Below are 18,852 nucleotides of genomic sequence, written 5' to 3' on the forward strand. Positions count from 1 at the left end.
TAGAAAAACATAAACTCGATTTGGCAATTTTATAACTCCTTTTCAAATTATTTTAGATGATACATTCATAATGAATAATAAAAGTCAGCGTGTATTTTAATTACTTTAAAGTCAGCGCGCACTAGAATTTTATGCGTTTTCTTTTTTATCTTTATCCCAATGAAAAGTAAAGTAGGAAAAAGTGCGAAATATGCGAGATGTCGACCGAATTCATTTCCATGGCAGTTACCTTTGCCCACTGTTAACGAAAGCGCAGTTTAACTAAATTTGCAGTTGCAGTGCGAGAAGTGTGAGAGAAGAGCGTGGTGATCCTTCCTCAGAGAGTAGATCTGAATATAGATCTCTCTCTGTCTACTAGGTGAATTGTTACCTTACGGAAAAAATGGAGTACATAGACAACATGCCGCTAATGGATCTGATGCGCTCGGAGAAGATGACTTTCGTTCAGCTTATCATTCCTGCTGAGTCCGCTCATCGTGCCATCACTTACCTTGGCCAACTCGGACTACTCCAATTCCGTGATGTACTCATCTCTTTACCTGTGAATTTTTGTTTTGAAGTTTGATTGTTGATTCAGGATTGATATTGTGGTTTTATGATTTTGAGGTGTCACTCAGTATATGTGCGTGATTAATTGGCTTGATTTTTACTCGAATACTTAGTCTTCGAGAGTGATTTTGGTTATGTGGAATGCAATGTAACAGGAAAGTGTTGTTTTTGACTAAGTAACGATTCTGTAGTTTTAGTAGTCTAGGTTGTGAAGGATTTGGAAGTTAGTTTATGAATTCATTGATCTAGTAAGGATCAATTCGAATCAGACTGGTTTACTTGATCACTTTTTAAGTGCCAAAGAGTATCAAAATTGAGGGGAAGCTAATAATTTCATTCTTCTAATACAGTTGTTCTAATAATCCAATGTGTTATTTGTGTAAATTGAGGTGAGGTTTCAACGGCATCAAATTACCGTGCTGTTTTTTTTTTTTTTTGGTTGGAGTAAGGCCAGAGAGAACTATCCACACTCTTGATGATGAGATGCAGTCTTTCATTATTATAATGTTGTTGTCCCTTTCAATATTTTGTATGATATTTGTAAGTAGTTTGTCATCTTCAAGGGGATGTGGCAAACTTTTAAATATTATTATATTTTTATGATCTAGCTATCCTGACTTTTATCTCCATCTAAGCTGCTTTATTTTCATTATCCAGCAAATGATCTGATTAGTTACCTTCTTTTGTGCAGCTAAATGCCGAAAAGAGTCCTTTCCAGAGAACATTTGTAAACCAGGTATCTACGAATATCTGTGGATACAGTAAATTCATCTTCATAATTCTACATGCTTGTTACTAAAGTGGAATTGTGACTATAATCAGCTAAACTGTTGACAAGTTTCAATGTGCTTGTATTGTTGACAAACTGCTATCTCTGCTAACTTCTGCTGGAACTTTGCTAAAGAGAAGATCACTTCTTTTTACTGAAATTTTAGTCCATAATTTTGTGAAATTATGTCGAGCTGCTTAGAATTGCTCTTTCTCACCTTTATCGGACCTAGAAATGAGTAATATCGATCTGTTATTGCTTTTATTAATTACAATTTTGGGTGACGTTTGTAGGTAAAAAGATGCGTGGAGATGGCAAGAAAACTACGATATTTCAAAGATCAGATACACAAAGCCGGTCTATTTCTGCCTCCTCTTCCTGCTTCCCAACCTGATACTGACTTAGAAGAAATAGAGGTCTCTTTCTTGTTTTAATTTACTTGCTGATAAATGAGTTTCCTCCTTTTTCTTTTTCAATTATGGATTTATTCAGTAGCTTTTCCAATTCATCAAAAGCTCATATGGACAATTTGGTTCTTATAAATTTCAGATTCGACTTGCAGAGCATGAACATGAGTTGATTGAAATGAATGCTAATAGTGAGAAATTGCGGCAATCATATAATGAGCTGCTAGAATTTAAGATGGTACTGCAGAAGGTACATTTCTACCTTGATTTCTAGTCATTCTGTTAATTTGCAAGTATTCAAGGTTAGAATGAATTTTGCATTAACGATGTGGATTCTGAGTTGTTTGAGGCATTTAATTTATGTCAGAAACTTTGAATTCTTAAAAAGCTGCTTTAAAGAGAGCAAAGATTTTGAAATTTTTTGTTGTTGTAATCAATAATGGAGTCGCATACACGAGGGTCTATTGGAAACAATCTCTTGACCTTTGAGGTAGCGTAAGGTCTTTGTACGCTCTACCCACCCTCCCCAGACCTCACTTTGTGGGACTACACTAGCTATGTTGTAGTTGTTTATGCTTACCTATCATTTTCTCTTCTAAGTTTGAACTTGTAAACTGACATTCAAAGCTTCTCAGATCAACTCTTCATCACAATTACCTGAAGGACCACAGTTATTTTCTTTTTGGTTTAAAATGTAATCATTTCTTTCAGAGATACTTATTTTTTGGTCACTATCACTCCAGGCTAGTGGCTTCCTTGTTTCAAGTAGCAGTCATACAACTGATCGGGAAATAGAATTGGATGAAAATGTATACTCCAATGATAACCATGGAGATACAGCATCATTACTTGAGCAGGTAAGTGCACAAATAACAGTGTTTTCTTTTGAGTACTTGTATCATTAATTCAATGATGATTAAGTTCCTTAAAACTTTTTCAGCAAAGTTATTTTCAATCTTCAGGAGATGCGTTCAGAAATGTCAAATCAATCTGGAGTGAGATTTATTAGTGGCATTATCTGCAAGTCCAAGGTTCTTCAATTTGAAAGAATGCTATTTCGTGCTACAAGGGGTAATATGCTTTTCAATCAGGCAGTTGCTGATGATGAAATACTGGATCCTTCGTCAAATGAAATGGTCATCCTCTTTCTTTAGAACTTCTAATATGATTGAACCCTTCTATCTGGACATTTCCACTGCCATCTTTCTAAACATGGGTCAGCACAAAAGGAATTTGTTCACTCAGAGAAGTTCTAAATAAAGGAAAATGCTAAAATGCGTAAGATTACTTATGAGTCAAGAATAAATAAGGAAAGAGTAGTAGCATTTCTCCCCATTCGGAATGTGAAAACTCTAACTCCCTCTGTCTAATGCAATGTGGTTTCTTTAATTATCTATATGCTTTTATCTATTATTAATTTTACTCCCTCCTTTTCAATTTCTTTTGTCTTGTTTTGACTTGACACTTAGTTTAAGAAAGTAAAGAAGACTGCTAAATTTTGTGTCTTAAATGAAAGACATGTCAAATGCCCTTCAATCTTATGGTCTTAAACATGATAGGTGGAAAGTTTGAATTAAAGAGTTGCTAAAAAAAAAAAGAGAAAGAGGCGTTCTTTTTTAAATGGACTAAAAATTTAAGCAGGACAAACAAATTGAAGTGGATATAGCATTATTACTGTTGTTGTTATTATTATTTGTTTGTTGGATCCTTGCATAAAGGCAACAGCCGATTATAAAGGTTATTGTATAGTTAACATAAACTTTGCTTCTGCAGGTTGAAAAAATAGTCTTTGTAGTATTCTTTTCAGGTGAGCAGGCGAGAACGAAAATACTGAAAATTTGTGAGGCATTCAGTGCAAATTGCTATCCTGTTCCTGAAGACACGACTAAGAGGAGGCAGATAACTCAAGAAGTATGTTTATAATGGAAAGGAGTTTCATCAGGATTACAATTGGACCTTTTTGTGTATTAATTATCTTTGCATAATTTGTTGAAAAATTGTTAGTAGGAAATGGATAATTTTATGGTATTTCTGCCTAATGCAACCAAGCTAAGTTTTAGTTGCCCTCAATTTATGTGTCGATTGACATTCAACGCCATAATATATATCAAGAATGGGCCAATGTTCTGTTATCTCCCTACTAGCACTCGTGCTATGTCTGATTGCCTTCACATTTATTCCACAATCACCTCAGCATGATTTGCCGCATTTGCACTTCAATAAGTCCCAACCCCAAAATCTGTTTAGACATACTGTAATGTACATCGCATACATTGTTTGTGATTGCTCATTCTTGAATTCTCTAGAGTAAGATATCTGAATGAGATAAAATTCTTCATTATAGGTGTTGTCTCGGCTGTCTGAATTAGAAACCACTCTGGATGCTGGCCTGCGACATAGAGATAAAGCTTTGACCTCTATCGGATATCACCTTACAAAATGGATAAATATGGTAAGAGACTAAGAGTGAATAGAATAATTGTATAATCTTTCAGTTTCAGAAAAGAATGAATATAATTAGTTGGAGTTATTTCTTTTTATTGTAATTTATTATTGTCTGGTGGGAGCAAGTGCACCTTGTGGTTTTGACAAATGAGTTAATTGCTCCAACTCCATTTTCTAGGTTAAAACACAAAAAGCTGTGTATGACACTTTAAATATGCTGAATTTCGATGTTACAAAGAAGTGTCTAGTGGGTGAGGGCTGGTGCCCAATATTTGCAAAGACCAAGGTAAATTTCTTTTAATTTTTCTTGTAGCAGTTGAATATATGGAGCTTTAACATGCACACTAGTGAAAATTTTAGATACAAGAGGCTTTGCAACGCGCGACATTTGATAGCAGTTCACAAGTGGGCATCATATTTCATGTGATGGATGCCGTGGAGTCACCTCCAACATACTTTAGGACAAACAGATTCACAAATGCATTTCAAGAAATTGTTGATGCGTATGGGTAAGTTAAACATGCAGTAGCATTTCGTTATTTGAAGAAAATGATGTGGACATAATGTTCTTGTCTTGATTTAGTTGACGCAGTTAGGTCATGGGGATAACATGTTTGTTGACAGCCTTAGTTCTATTCCATCATTTTTGCTGATTCTACTGAAAGCAGCATGTCCATCTGAAATTACTTCAACATAATTCAAGTTTGTATCCTATGAAGATGTAAAGGGGAGATGATGCTAATGTCATGACTCGAAATAGACATGTTTGTTGATGATGTATTAGGTGGCACATTAAAACTTATTGAATTTGCTGTTTTATTTTACGCTTCACTCATTTTTGCAGTAAGACCTTTACTTATTTAAAAAATATTTTTCATATGCCTAAAGCTTCTATGGGCAAAATAAAACCTAAATAGAAAAGATTCTACTTTTCAACATAATGCACGCCATGATTTTTGGTTGTAGTTGTACATGATGCCTAAATTAGCAATGCTTCAGCTTTTCAGACAAATTAAATTTCATTTTTGTCTCGAAGAATATGTGAATATGAATATCCATATGTTATGCACTTATGCTGATCCAAACAGAAAACACTTATAGTGCTGTTTTTCTTGACAGTGTTGCCAAATACCAGGAGGCAAATCCAGCTGTTTATACCATTGTTACATTTCCTTTCCTTTTCGCTGTGATGTTTGGGGACTGGGGTCATGGAATCTGCTTGCTCTTGGGAGCATTAGTTCTTATCGCAAGGGAAAGCAAACTTAGTTCTCAGGTTAATACTCCTATTAATTTAAGATTCTTCTTTGGAGGGATGAATTATAACAATCATATAATTTTATGTTCCTTTAGTGAATCAAATAACTTTTTCCTAGCAGAAACTTGGCAGCTTCATGGAGATGGTCTTTGGTGGTCGCTATGTACTCCTGTTGATGTCAATATTTTCAATTTACTGTGGCTTGATATATAATGAATTCTTCTCAGTTCCCTTTCACATATTTGGTGACTCAGCGTACAGATGCCGAGATGCTACATGCAGGTATACAATAATTACCATGCTACATTTTCTTAATAGAAGTTAACTACAATTTCATGAGGAAATAACGTATTCACTTTGTATCAAGTGTATCAACGAATACAGTTGTACAAGTGTATACATATGTATCAAGTGTTGTATACTCTTACATAATACGATTGTACAATATTGTATCTTGACATTACTGTGTGTACATTACAGTGATGCACAAACAGTTGGTTTAATAAAATACAAGGATCCATATCCATTTGGCGTGGATCCAAGCTGGAGAGGCAGCCGTTCAGAGCTTCCTTTTTTGAATTCTCTGAAGATGAAGATGTCTATTTTGTTGGGTGTGGCCCAGATGAATCTTGGAATTATTTTAAGTTATTTCAATGCTCGTTTCTTCAGCAGCTCAATTGATATTAAGTGTGTAATCATTTTCTCTTCTCTCTTTTTTCATGGTTTGCCTGTATGTTGTCATTTATTCTGTGTTTGGTTGTTGTCAGGTATCAGTTTATACCACAAATAATCTTTCTCAACAGCCTCTTTGGATACCTTTCTCTTCTCGTTATTGTCAAATGGTGCACTGGTTCTCAAGCAGATCTATATCATGTTATGATTTATATGTTCTTAAGTCCTTTTGAGGCTCTTGGTGAAAATAGGTTGTTTTGGGGCCAGAGTGTGCTTCAGGTATGAGGTACCCTTCTATTTCTGGAACATGTGCTCTTAGAGGTTGTTTGGTTCTTAAATGGGATATGGTAGAATTGTACTACCACAAAAGTACTGAGAAAATATTGTCAATTAGTTAATTATAAATGGGTTTCTAATACTTGCATCCCACATTTGGGATTTTTGGAGTGGGGTCTGAATCTTTTAATAAAAATGCCTTTGGCATAATTTTTATAAATAACATGTAATGATTAGTTAAATATATATGTATGTATGCATTAAAGGTGCCATATGCAAATAATAGAAAGAACAAGTAACAAACAAAGAAATATGAAAAACAAAACCATTAATGAAGTTTCTTTTTCTCCATTGTCTGTCGCACAATTCGATACCAAACAACGCCTAAGAATATATCTGCGTCCTTGTACCCCTCTGTTAACAATTATTGTTGCAGGTAATATTGCTGCTTTTGGCACTCATTGCTGTTCCATGGATGCTCTTCCCAAAACCTTTTATTTTGAAGAGACTTCACATGGAGGTACTGTGTTCTTTTCTGATTCAGATAAAAGATGAAAGTAGTGAACCCTGGAACTCTTTCCAGAAATAACTTTTGTTTTCTCTTGGGAGACATTTTAGTGGCATAGAATTGAAAAACTTTTAAAAAGGAAATTCTAATTTCTATTTTGATTTTTTCTTTTTTGGAGAGTGAGGGGTCCTGTTGGCAGGCCATAAAATCTAGTAAAAGTCAAGTAGGCTACTATTGAGTATCTTACTTGATTGAAGGTATACTTCTCCTTTTTAAGTGTGACTTTACTCTTGATATGTTGCTAGAATGAACTTCTAAATGTACCCTTCCATGATTGTGACTTTACTCTTCATATGTTGCTAGAATGAACTTCTAAATTTACCCTTCCATGATTGTCTGGTTAAATTAATTAGCCTGACCAGTTTTGAGAGTATGGTTTTTATCTAAAAATAGTGGTAAGAAAGGAATAGCCAAAAATATAAGTTTGATATACTAATGGAGGCATTAATGCTTTCAGTTGTTAAGTATATTATCTGCCAAGAGATATTTGGCTTTCTTTTGTGTCATTGAGCTCTCATATCCTAAGATGAAGCTACTTCATGGGAAATTTCAGTATGGAATAAGCTGTGTAGATAGGGTGATTACACTATTAGAGCTACTTGTGCACACTTAGGTGACTATCTGAGATTGTAATCCATATTCCAAATGTTTATTGCTCTTCCTTTGTTCGAAAATTTTGAGAAAAGTTGGGATACCTTTGCTTGTTTTCAGAAAACCCATTTCTTGTGTACCTTTTCGCATCCTCCTTCCCTGTTCTCACTCTAGCAGATCTGTTCTAGTCAGACTTTCCATTTTTGCTTTTATTTTCTCTGTTTTAACCAAATATGAGAATGCAACAAAGTTCTTATTCAGTCGAGATCCCACCTAAAATGAACAGGAATTTCATTATGTACCTCAAATGGTTGTCATCTGTTCTGTATTGATGTTGTTTAGGCGTCCTTTGATGTCACTCGAATTAGCAAATATGGTTTTATATATTGACAGGATCTGAGGTGAGGAAGGAGAGCCTTATTTACTTTTGTATTTATTTTCACACAATTTCATGTACTGCCTATCAAAATGACTTAATATCTTGAAGGTTTGATTTCTCTTGCACCTTTGATGATTCTCAGAGATTTCAAGGTCGGACATATGGAATACTTGGAACCTCTGAGATGGGTATTGATGATCAACCAGATTCTGCCAGAGAGCGTGCCGAGGAGTTTAATTTTAGTGAGGTTTTTGTGCACCAAATGATACACTCTATTGAATTTGTACTTGGTGCTGTTTCTAACACTGCATCGTACCTTCGGCTTTGGGCTTTGAGGTAAATCCATCGATTACTTATTTTTTGTAATCAACTCGAATTTTGTATATTTCTTGAAAAATTTGCTGTATTCTTATGTTGGTGCAGTTTGGCTCACTCTGAATTATCTACTGTGTTCTATGAGAAAGTTCTCCTCCTTGCTTGGGGGTAAGTTTTCACGTGACATTTAGCTATTTCATTTTCTTCTCACTGGCTGTTCAAGTTTCTCCAGTTTATAGCTGTCTTTTTCCTTTTAAAGGAAAAACCTAAATATAGCTATGATTTGATGTAGAATATTTACTCTTGGTATTCATGTTGAATTTATCCGAGTATTATCATTCTAAGTTCAGGTATGAAAACATCATCATACGACTAGTGGGGCTGGCAGTTTTTGCCTTCGCGACTGCGTTTATACTACTCATGATGGAGACTCTTAGTGCATTCCTTCATGCATTGCGTCTTCACTGGGTGGAATTCCAAAACAAGTTTTATCATGGGGATGGTTATAAGTTCATGCCGTTCTCCTTTGCCTTATTAGCAGATGATGACGATTAGTACACAACCTTTCTTTCTTTATTTTTTTCTTTGGGGGAATTCCGTGGAAAAGAAGAGTTTCCCATCTGGAGAAGAAGCCTGACAAGAATTTCGGAAGGACCCAATTTTGACTGACCTGGTACATTTTACACACTTAATTTGGATGACAGCAGCTGGATTATGTAGGATAGAATTGTAAAGTTGCAGCACATAATCTTTTGGAATAGCAGTATGAAAAGGACCCCTGAGGGTCGTAGTTAGCTGTTGAGGAAAAGATGTGTAAATTTTTCCCATTTCTTATATCCTCATCCCATTCTACCAAACTGAAACAGTCAGTATAATTTGTAATCTCTTATACCACCTGCATCTTCTGAGTTTCACATCTTTTTGTGGAGGAAAACTTGCTGATTCTTAAACTATACCTCCAAGTTGTATTCATTCATTTTGATGTGGGAAGTTTCCCTTCCTGTTTTGTAACAATAAATCCAGTCTCACTTACGGTGTTTATGCTTGGGAAAGAAAGAATGTTCCCGAGTGAATATCAAATGTGTGAAACAGATAAACAAACTAGACGAGCACATGCCAATGGCATCCATTGCGTAAGACTGTCATTCTACATTGAAACTTCAAAACCTGCAAATGGTCCAATAGTTGATTAAGGGAGTAAGACTAGGGCCATAAAAGGGTTTTTCCAAATCTCAAATAATTCAAGTTCTAATCTTGTTGAAAAGTCAAACTATTTCATAGGGTATCTATTTTAATTTTGATTTGAATATTAATAGTTAAATCTTTTAAAATGAAGTTTACATGCTCCAAAACCATATAAGAAGAATACTAGTAGAAAATATTTGTCATCCAAATAATAATAGTGGTAACAAAAACTTCCAATACAATTTCGTATGGCTTTCGGATAGATCTTAAGTAATACCTAACTACAACTAGGTGATAAAAAAGTGTAAACACTACCTCCTGCTGCTCATTTTTAAAGAAAATTTTAAAAGGAAGGGGCAAATAAATAAAAATCCAGATTTGGCATTGGAGTGAACAAGGCACGTGTGATTTGTCCTACATTTCCCGCTTGCCCCCATTTCAAAACCAACAAACAAATCCTCATTTCCGCTTAACCAAACAAACTACTCCTACTTCTTTGATGATTTCTTCAACAATTTCAAGTTACAGAGAAAAACGGAGTCAGATCTACACCTCCTTGAAATCTCCGGCGAAGAAGATTCTCTACTCTCGCCACTTCCTGATATGGACACCAATCCCGACGATTTCGCTTCAATTTCAAATTTCATTTCCCCAATGAGTCAGTTCTTCTACTTTTCTTCTCTTCCATTTTTGTTACTTTCAAGTTTCAAATATAAACTCATTCCCAGTTTCCAATTCCTATGGCTTGTCCATCTATTATATTTCAATTCGTCAATTCCCGCATTGAGGGTTTTGTAGCAGTAAGCAGTCAAGGAAGTGCTCAGATATTGTAAAATGCTTTTTTTTTCTAATAAATTCATCTCGTTTAAGATAAATCTAGATTTTTTTGTTTTATATGGAAATGAGTCGTAATGAGTTTGTAGGGTCAATTAGGTTCTGCAGGTTTTGCCTACTTTCAGCAGTTTTACAATTCATTGTGTTACTTCAATCAAGAATATTAGTTTCCTGATAAAGGAGGAGAACAGCTATGCCTTGGCAACTACTGTCTAGTCATAATTTGGTGAATACTATGAAACGAGACTAAAGTAGAGCATAATTGATGCATAAGACCCTAACTATATGATTTTAGGTGAATTTGATTCATTGATTTGTATTATTAAGTCCATCAGTAGAAATTTGATGTTTTATTCTATGTTGTTGGTTGTAGCATACATTTTTATTTATAACTTCTGCTTTTCTGTTGGAGATGATATGCATTATGTTCTTCTTTATGGTTCTCATTTGCCTATGTTCCAGCTTGGAGCTGTTTAGTTTTCTGTTTGAAATTTGAAACAGTTGGTGCCTTGAAGTAGAGGGGTAGTTATTTACAGAGTTCATCATGTTGCAGGAGGACTGGAGGCTCGGGTAGATCATGTAAAATCAGAATGTTCATCTCGTAGAGTTTCCAGCAATAAAGAATATATCAATTCAGACAAAGCAGAAATGCCTAAACTTAGTGTGGAGCCGCTGCACATGAAGAGGAAGAAGAGGAGTGGTGGTTGCAATTTGCGGAAAAGTTTAGCATGGGATAGAGCCTTTTCAACTGAAGAAGGTAATTTTTTTACAGTACAATATCTATAGTATCAATGCAGAAAAAATTGTTAGATACTTCAGGAGATTGATTTCAGGAAAAATCTACTTCATTCGTTCTGTTAGGTGTTTTGGATCCATTGGAACTTTCTCTGCTTAGTGGTTCATTGGTTAAAACACGCGGAGAGACCTTGTTCACCATCAATGAAGAAGAGCGAAATCCAACTTCAAATGACTCTCTACATGATGCTAGTTCAGTTTATTTGAGCTCGAACAAAAGAAGTACGTTTAAAGGAATTCGAGCTGTAGCTTTAAAAGAAGAAAATCGGAAGGTCAGATCTCAGCTTAAGACTAGCAGTAATTCAGCTAATAAAATATGGCCATGACTTCTGGTGAAGCTCATCTTATTTTAGTTTGTTGCTTACTTGGTCTTTTGTGTGGTTTCAGGCCTCAACTAAAATACCAGCGTCTCACAATGGTAGAATTATCTCCAAATCTAGTAGCTGTTCTCGACTTTTGTCTTCCGCTTCATATCCTTGCACGTGTCAGATATATTTGAAATTCAACTATTTCCAAGTTAGTTTTTTATTTTGCTATATTTGGAGTTTGTACAGATGATGAGCCTTAATATCATTTTAGACTAAAAAGGCCTGCAAACATGAATCATGGAAAATCTGCGACCAAGGATTCCAAGTTACCGAAATGTCAAGTTTCAAAGCCAAGTTCTTGCTTGTTGCCTACAAACTCTAAGAGTAGCATACCAAGAGCAAGTCATTTTAAACATCAAGTAACTGATTCTGGTAATCTCTTCATTAGCTATTCCTCTGGCTTCTGCTGAGCTTGATTGTTTTCATTTCTATCATGGAATGTATTCAAAGTGTGCTGCAATATTATATTTTGCGAAAGTAACTTCCTTATTTGGGTCACAAATTAAAAGAGTAGGTCATTTATATTCTAATATCCTTTCCCATGCAGCTTATGGTATTCAGAAAAATCTAGGATTAATGAGCTCCTCCAGAAAGTTGAGAAATAGCCAAGAGAAAGCAAAAGCTGACGCTGCACCTTTAAAGGATAAATCTTCATCATGCATTTTCAGAGGAAATGATGTAAGCTTCAGTTCAAGTTTAAGATCAATATTTTTTTAAAAAAACTGTGTGATTAAGAACTTAAAAGTACTTATAAATTTCAAAGATAAATATTTTTATCATGTATTTTAATTTTAAGGAGAAATGACATAAGGGTTAGTTCAAGTTTTAAGCTCAATATTTTAGAAAAATTTGGTGCGACTAAGAATTGTTCAAATTTCAAGAACACAACACTAAATAGCTTACATTCAATATATTTGGTAGTTAACCAACACTATTGAAGCCCCTCCTTTTTGCTGAATTCTAATTTGTGCAGGAGAAATCACCATCAAAATTACAGGCATCAATTGAATCTTCTCCAGTTAATAATTCTAGCAATACTGGAGTGGAGATGAACCGAAATGCCACACTTCCATCTACCCGAGCACATTCATCTGAAAGTCATGATGTATGTACACCATTCGTACTTCCTCTTCCTCACAGAACTCGTACTGCTGTTAGCAGTATGCCATACCTGCCCGCACAAGCCATGAAACCATCAGGTCTGCGGAGGCCCTCACCTTCCTTGGGATTTTTTCGTCAGGTATTATCAGCAACCCAGCACTATTCTGGAAAAGCATTAGGTTCTTTTTGTTTTAGGTGAATAAGCTGCATGATGCTCATGCTTTACCATTTCATTTTAAAGACATGACAACTAATATGTTGATTGCAGACAAAAGCTTCAGATACACATCGCTTGTCGAAAGTCGAGTCTAATTTGTGCCCATTACAAAGGTCTGGTGATCTGAGGCCACCAGAGACACTAGCAAGGCAAGAAGGCAATGACGACTTAGCAAATCTAAACTCTAAGGTACTAGGATCTGAATCAGAAAGCTCAACATCATCCTACAGAGTATCTAAAACGGGCTTGGAAGGAAACAGTGTAGAAAGAGTGAATATTCCAAGTAGTGTTATTAAGAAGCTTGATCTAGTCAGTGATAATTTCAGAGATCATGCTGGTAATTTTGATGAGCAAGTACTGGATCACATCAAGCACGAAGAAAACAAGCTTCAGGATACGGAATTGCTGATGAACGGCAAGCAACATCCACCACAAACGGGAAAACTTGAATATATAAACAAAAATGGTGATCTCATGAACTTCACTCCTAGTTTTATAGAAAATAAAGGCTCTGCTGGATCAGGTTTTAGAGATTCTGAGTTACCACAAGCTAGCTACAATTCAGAATCTCTAGTTCTACATAGACTGGAAGATGGCAATCCAAATGAAGCAGAAGAATCTGACATTTCTTCAGTAATTGATGGTTTGATTTGTAACTCAAAGTATGGGAATATGATTCATTTGAGCGGGGAGGTGATGAAGGAAGGTTTCATGGGAGGCTGCAATAATTTAACTGGTGGAGAATTTGAGAAGGTCAAGTCCTTTGCAGTTGAAGATGACGGGATCTTTGATAATGATAAGTACATTATGAAGATTAAGAGCAATTTGAGCAAAGTCCAGAGAGAGCTAAGGAATATTGGAGGAGGGAACTGTGAGCCCTTGAATCTCACAGGTTCAAACTTTAGTGAAGTAAAGATTGAAATGTTAGAAGTTGCATATCAGCATGAAGATTCTCATAATCTGAAAGAAGCTTTTACCTGCAAACAGATCACAGATAGAGCACAAACAGGAGGTTTAGTAGCAGATATCTCAAGTGTAACTTTATCTGGTGAAAATTGCGAGACTGATCCTGATGGGCTTTCAATTTACTCAGAACATAAGTCCCATCCTGGTAGCGTATTGCATTCAAGTGGCCAGTCCCTTAGTAAACATGTTTACATAGATCAAAGCCAAGATGGACAGATTGATGAAACTGGTTTCTCTGGTCTTCCATATCGATCAGATGAAAGTGTTTTTGATAGGTTTGATGTAACAAGTGTACAGACAATGGTTGGAGAAGATCCTGCGGAAATCATGTGTCCTAGTCCTGTCAAAATTACTCTTCCCAGTAATTGCAATCATTCAACAGATGAAGAAGTCAATCCTGATAAGATTCTTGCAAGTTCAACTACCTGTCTGGAATTTGGTTCATCTTCTAGTAGAACAAGAGACAAAATGGTATCAGATGTACCTGGTTCAATTGGCGAATGTAGGAAACCAATTATAGAGTCTGTGTTGAAAGTGGTGGATGAAACTGAAATACACAATTCATTGAACTGTCACAATGATGGAAATTTAACTTCCTCTATGGAATTTGGTTCATCTTCCAGGGGAACACAAAATGTAATTGGATCTGGTATACTTGGTCCAGTGGGTGAAGGTAACAAATTGATCAACGGTGTGCTCCTCTCCAAAGGAATGAATGAACTTGAAATTCAAGATTCATCAATCAAGCTAAATGATGGTAATGAGACCATCACATTGAAGCTTGGTATGCTGTCTCCGGAAAGCTTGAAAGTTGAAGAGTCACACATGTGCAGCCATGCAGACTTCATCCCTTCCAGTTCAACAGAACCGGGGCGTCATAAGGTTGTATTAGAGAGTCTTCATACTCCTCCAAAACTCAGAGATGCAAGACAAGCAAATGAAGTTGGAAAGACAACAAATGCCCTCACAAATATCATACAGATAGAAGATGCGCACGTGGAGACATATAACAAAGATGCCCACTTGTTGCCTAAAAAAGCCCCTATTACTGTGGTGGAAGAATGTGAAAGCAGCAATGCCTTTGAGAATTTTCGAGAAGTTTTTCCATCACAAAGAAGTGTTGATGCAGGTGGATTAAAAAGCCCAAGTTTTCTGAACCAGGAGTCATCTCCGATTCATGGGAGTGATAATGATGCGGATAATCTGGATACTATCCACTGTGTTGCAGGTAGACTATTATATCCAGTGGCAATTGAATCTTTACCTTTGGAATATGATTTTTCTGAGGGGACAAGTAAAAACCATACAGCAATTGTGCCAATTGATTGCATAGAACTTGTTGCAGGGGATCAAACCTCATCAAGAATCAAAAGGACGGTAGATGACATGTTGAATGAAGATATTCTGGTGAAGGAATCTGAAACTGGTAAACTTAGTGGAAGTGAGAGTTCTCAAAATGAACTTTGCCCTGGGCTGGAAGATACCGAACAATGCACAAATTGCGCCACCATTTTGCCAGTGTAAGTATTGCATCAACTTTTCTCATTCCAAAGAACTACTTCATTTTTGTGGACTTAGCCTTTCACAAATTTCAATTCTTCTGAAGAATTGCTAAAATGCCTTTTGTTGATGGCAGCAAGGATGCTGAGAGCTGTCTGAAGAAGGCCAATCTTTTGATATTACCACCACGGGATGCAGTTCCATTTTCTGATGAATGGTTGGCAGCAATGGAAGCTGCAGGGGAGGTAATTTCTTTTTTGGAAAATGAGTTGTATACTGTGATCTATTGAAGCCAAACGTAATTAACTTTTTGAAGCATATTTTATTAATTCCAGTTATCTTCAGTTTCCTCAAGAGCAGTTTGCTTCCACACCTTTATCCAAATCCTTCACTTATAGCAGGTGGTATTAAAGGAAAAACTGATGAGATATTAGCTGTTCATCATATTTCCTTTAGTAAAATGATAGAAGCTATCATCCAGTAAGTAATAGGTCCAGAACAATCGGCAAGCTTGACATCCTTAAATGTTGTGTTCTGAACATTAGGTTAGACAGTGAGACAAATTTGGATTGAGTGTTAAGCTCTAGTGCTCTAAATCTGTTGTTGGAGCATAATTAAGAAAAAAGTAGTCGAGTAACTGACTCCTGTGTACTGATTCTACAGGATATATTAACAATGAAAGGCGGTGCTGTACAAAACTCACCTCAAGAGAAATCCTTACCTGAGCCAAGCCCATGGTCTCCGGTATGTCACTATCCATACATGCTTCTTTTCTTGTTTGAGGTAGCATGCCATATCTAAATGTATGTCACACGCTAGAATGAGAGTGCATTAACTTTGTTCTTACTTATAGTTAAACAGGTTCTATGGCATATGCTACCAATTAAGTGAGAATTGATTCACTTTTGGTTAGGCTACTTACAATATACTCTATGTGGTTTGGCCCTTCCAAGAACCTCACGCTTAACTGGAGCTTAGTGTACCATTTTGCTCCACGTAGATACATTTTAGTACTTGCTTAGAGGGTTTTTTACCTCACTTGTTTCTTTATGTGGAAAATAGCGTGCTGTTGCATATATTTATATTGACTGGTTCTGCCGATTTCATATTAGTTTATTGAACTGTTATCTTTCATTGACTTACAGGTGAAGAAGAAAAACAATCAACTTGGACCGTATGACTGTACAAAGTTCCACCACAATGGGCCTCCTGACTCCTGATTCGTATTGACTAATCTTGGTCTCTTTCAAATTCGTTTATTCGCCACCTAACATGTTCCTGGTGTAGACTAGATTGACACTGCTTTGCTAGAAAAGCTGCTAACTGATACATTTCTCTATAGACACACGATTTATCCTTTTATATGTAATTCTTTTACATCCGCTTTAAAGGATTCCTTTTTTTTTCTTTCATGTAAAAAGCAATATCTCATTCATGGAAACTTGTATCTTTATTCCAGACAGTAAGCGAAGCCTGGAAATCTCTTGCAGAACTTATGGTATCCATGCTTCTTGAATTGTACTAATAAGTAGAATTTGCCATTCAGGGAGTGCATCAGTTGGTTTTCGTCTATATTCTTATACTTGTGGAAGGAGGCAAACGCAAGGTAACACATGAATTTTGCTGATCCCAGGAAACAACAGAACCAGAAGACGGTATCCATTCTTCCATCATTGATATTGTCTGGCAACCAAGCTGTCGTTCTCTGAACTAGGTCACAATAAAAATCAAATCTATAAATACATAATTATCAATTTATCATACATATCTGTTAAAATCTAACTTCACCACATACTGGAACAGTGCACTTGTCAAGCAACTTTAGCTTCTAAGGGTCTGATATACCCGTCAACAACGGTATATATCTCTAAATGACAAAGTTAAGGGGTATATCAGACCTTTTTCCCTTTGTAGAAAAACAAACCAAACTTCACTAGCATTTATTGTCAAGCAACTTTAGCTTCGAGAAAAATATGATTGCAGTTCAGGAAATACATCTCTGACAGTTGACTTGCTTCCAAAAATTAAAAGAAAAACAAAGCAGCATATAGAGCTGAAACATGTAAAAAGTGCAGTGTCAACTGCTTTGTTGCAGCCTGAAATAATAATCTGTACTGTAATTCCAATATCAGAAAGAGAAAAAAGAATATCATACAAATATGAATTAGCATTTTGTGAAGTGCAATGTGTATCTTTCTGCATTTTGATCAGCATGAGTAGGCTATCAATGTCAGCATTTCCGTCAGCCTGTTGGTCTACTACATCTTCATTCGTTTCATTGGCCGTGGTCCATCTTGATCATTGTTCATTAGGACCTTGTTCATTAGCGGTTTCATCTTGATCATGATTCTGTTCTTTGCATCTCTATCTTGATCAGCATTTCTCTCATCAGCACCTGCTTCTTGATCAGCATTAGCCCCTGCATCTTGAACATGATCCTGTCGATTTGCACCTCCAAAGAGAGAATCATGCAACGTTACACGACTCTTGTACATGAGCATGTCCCTGCCACATTTAAATTAACACCTTCCACAAAATATATATAGAGACAATCTCAATTTGCAAAAATTCATAATTAGAAACTTACAATCTCATAAAGAATCTTCCTCTTATGAAATACTTGGACGGTAGGGTGGTTTCCATCTGAAATAAAATCACAAACTCTGTATTTAAGAGAGAGAAATAAGAGCAACAAAATCGTCTTGTTATCATGAAAACAAAAATGATTTTTAATATTAGTATCTTACTAGTCTCCATCCGAGCTGCATATCACATTGGGTACAGTAAATATTGAGTGTGGTTAGGGTATTTCCATCTTCTTGTTGATGAAATTTCGGTTGGTCTAGTATAACAACATTAAACCTGAATATAATACACACAACTCAGAAAAAAGCCTAATCAAATCAAAATAACTCCGAATTATCGAAATCATGATACTTACACTCTCTCAAAGTAGCCTCCATAATCTAAGTCCTGCACCTGGGCAAGAAAATGAACATAATAAGTTGTTCTGTTCTAAAGTCAAGAACAGAGTACAAAATGACGCAGAGAGAATCCTTACATTAGGAATGTAATACTGGACACGAGCAATTCGAACTTCACAATTACTGCAATAGATGTAACTACCAAGACCGAAAACTAGTGGATCATATACAGAATCTTCTTGCATTGTATCAATTTGCTTCTTCAACTAAGAACAAAGTGGAAGAGGAATTATCAATGGAAAAAAAACTTAACTGATTGCGAATGTAACAAGAACAGAGCTAATGGAAAATGAGAATTTAATGGGGTTGAGAAGAGATTGTTAATATAGGAAAGTGAGTTTTTGATTCTTGAATCCAAATTGAGAAGCGCTTTGTATTGACAGTTAATTCAAAAAAGGTGGGAAATTCAACTATTTTTTTTTTCTTGACAGGATTTTACAGTTTACCCCTAAAAACTAGTCTTATTGACATTCATAAATGTGTAAAGAATATTCTTTTCTTTTGCTAATGAGAAGTAGAGTTATGTTTCAATAATGCTACCTAGTGTGAGTTTTGATCCCAAAAAATCAGAAATAGATTAGGTATTTATGGATGAACCTTTTGAGTTAGTTTGTACGTTGAACATAATAATTTAAATTTAAATTTGATATTTGCCTAGAGAAATTCATTGAATATA

General features: G+C 35.7%; 3 protein-coding genes across 8 annotated transcripts; 2 read left to right on the top strand and 1 right to left on the bottom strand.

Moving 5' to 3' along the window:
* The first annotated feature begins 17 nt into the window (after positions 1-17).
* LOC101258760 (V-type proton ATPase subunit a1-like) lies at positions 18-9,244 on the top strand. 3 transcript variants are annotated; one of them, XR_011221527.1, is made up of 18 exons: positions 18-523; positions 1,241-1,285; positions 1,612-1,734; positions 1,868-1,975; positions 2,469-2,582; positions 2,688-2,861; positions 3,499-3,636; positions 4,070-4,177; positions 4,349-4,456; positions 4,531-4,679; positions 5,290-5,443; positions 5,547-5,707; positions 5,906-6,112; positions 6,193-6,376; positions 6,810-7,138; positions 8,054-8,247; positions 8,335-8,394; positions 8,577-9,244. XR_011221527.1 is itself a non-coding variant. In XM_004241214.5 (18 exons), the coding sequence occupies exons 1-18, from the start codon at positions 383-385 to the stop codon at positions 8,779-8,781; spliced, it is 2,457 nt and encodes an 818-aa protein (XP_004241262.2). In that variant the 5' UTR covers positions 18-382; the 3' UTR covers positions 8,782-9,244. The 3 variants fall into 3 exon arrangements, 2 of the variants coding, with proteins under 2 accessions (XP_004241262.2, XP_069154936.1); XM_004241214.5 differs by having other exon boundaries at positions 6,810-6,893; XM_069298835.1 differs by having other exon boundaries at positions 136-523; positions 2,666-2,861; positions 6,810-6,893.
* Positions 9,245-9,743: 499 nt separating this feature from the next.
* On the top strand, positions 9,744-16,749 carry LOC101255413 (uncharacterized). 4 transcript variants are annotated; one of them, XM_010324092.4, is made up of 12 exons: positions 9,744-10,069; positions 10,799-11,002; positions 11,107-11,312; positions 11,428-11,510; positions 11,620-11,780; positions 11,956-12,086; positions 12,382-12,648; positions 12,778-14,920; positions 15,002-15,212; positions 15,329-15,437; positions 15,856-15,936; positions 16,338-16,749. In XM_010324092.4, the coding sequence occupies exons 1-12, from the start codon at positions 10,015-10,017 to the stop codon at positions 16,410-16,412; spliced, it is 3,726 nt and encodes a 1,241-aa protein (XP_010322394.1). In that variant the 5' UTR covers positions 9,744-10,014; the 3' UTR covers positions 16,413-16,749. The 4 variants fall into 4 exon arrangements, with proteins under 4 accessions (XP_010322394.1, XP_010322395.1, XP_010322396.1 ...); XM_010324093.4 differs by having other exon boundaries at positions 15,026-15,212; XM_010324094.4 differs by having other exon boundaries at positions 15,038-15,212.
* Positions 16,750-17,240: 491 nt separating this feature from the next.
* Positions 17,241-18,569, bottom strand: LOC101255112 (uncharacterized). The gene is made up of 5 exons (XM_010324090.4): positions 18,254-18,569; positions 18,134-18,171; positions 17,940-18,054; positions 17,780-17,835; positions 17,241-17,697 (listed from the first exon to the last, which is right to left on the bottom strand). The coding sequence occupies exons 1-5, from the start codon at positions 18,359-18,361 to the stop codon at positions 17,451-17,453; spliced, it is 564 nt and encodes a 187-aa protein (XP_010322392.1). The 5' UTR covers positions 18,362-18,569; the 3' UTR covers positions 17,241-17,450.
* Between the last annotated feature and the right edge of the window lie 283 nt (positions 18,570-18,852).

The sequence above is a fragment of the Solanum lycopersicum genome, chromosome 6 (assembly GCF_036512215.1).
Source record: "Solanum lycopersicum chromosome 6, SLM_r2.1".
Taxonomy (NCBI): Eukaryota; Viridiplantae; Streptophyta; class Magnoliopsida; order Solanales; family Solanaceae; genus Solanum; species Solanum lycopersicum.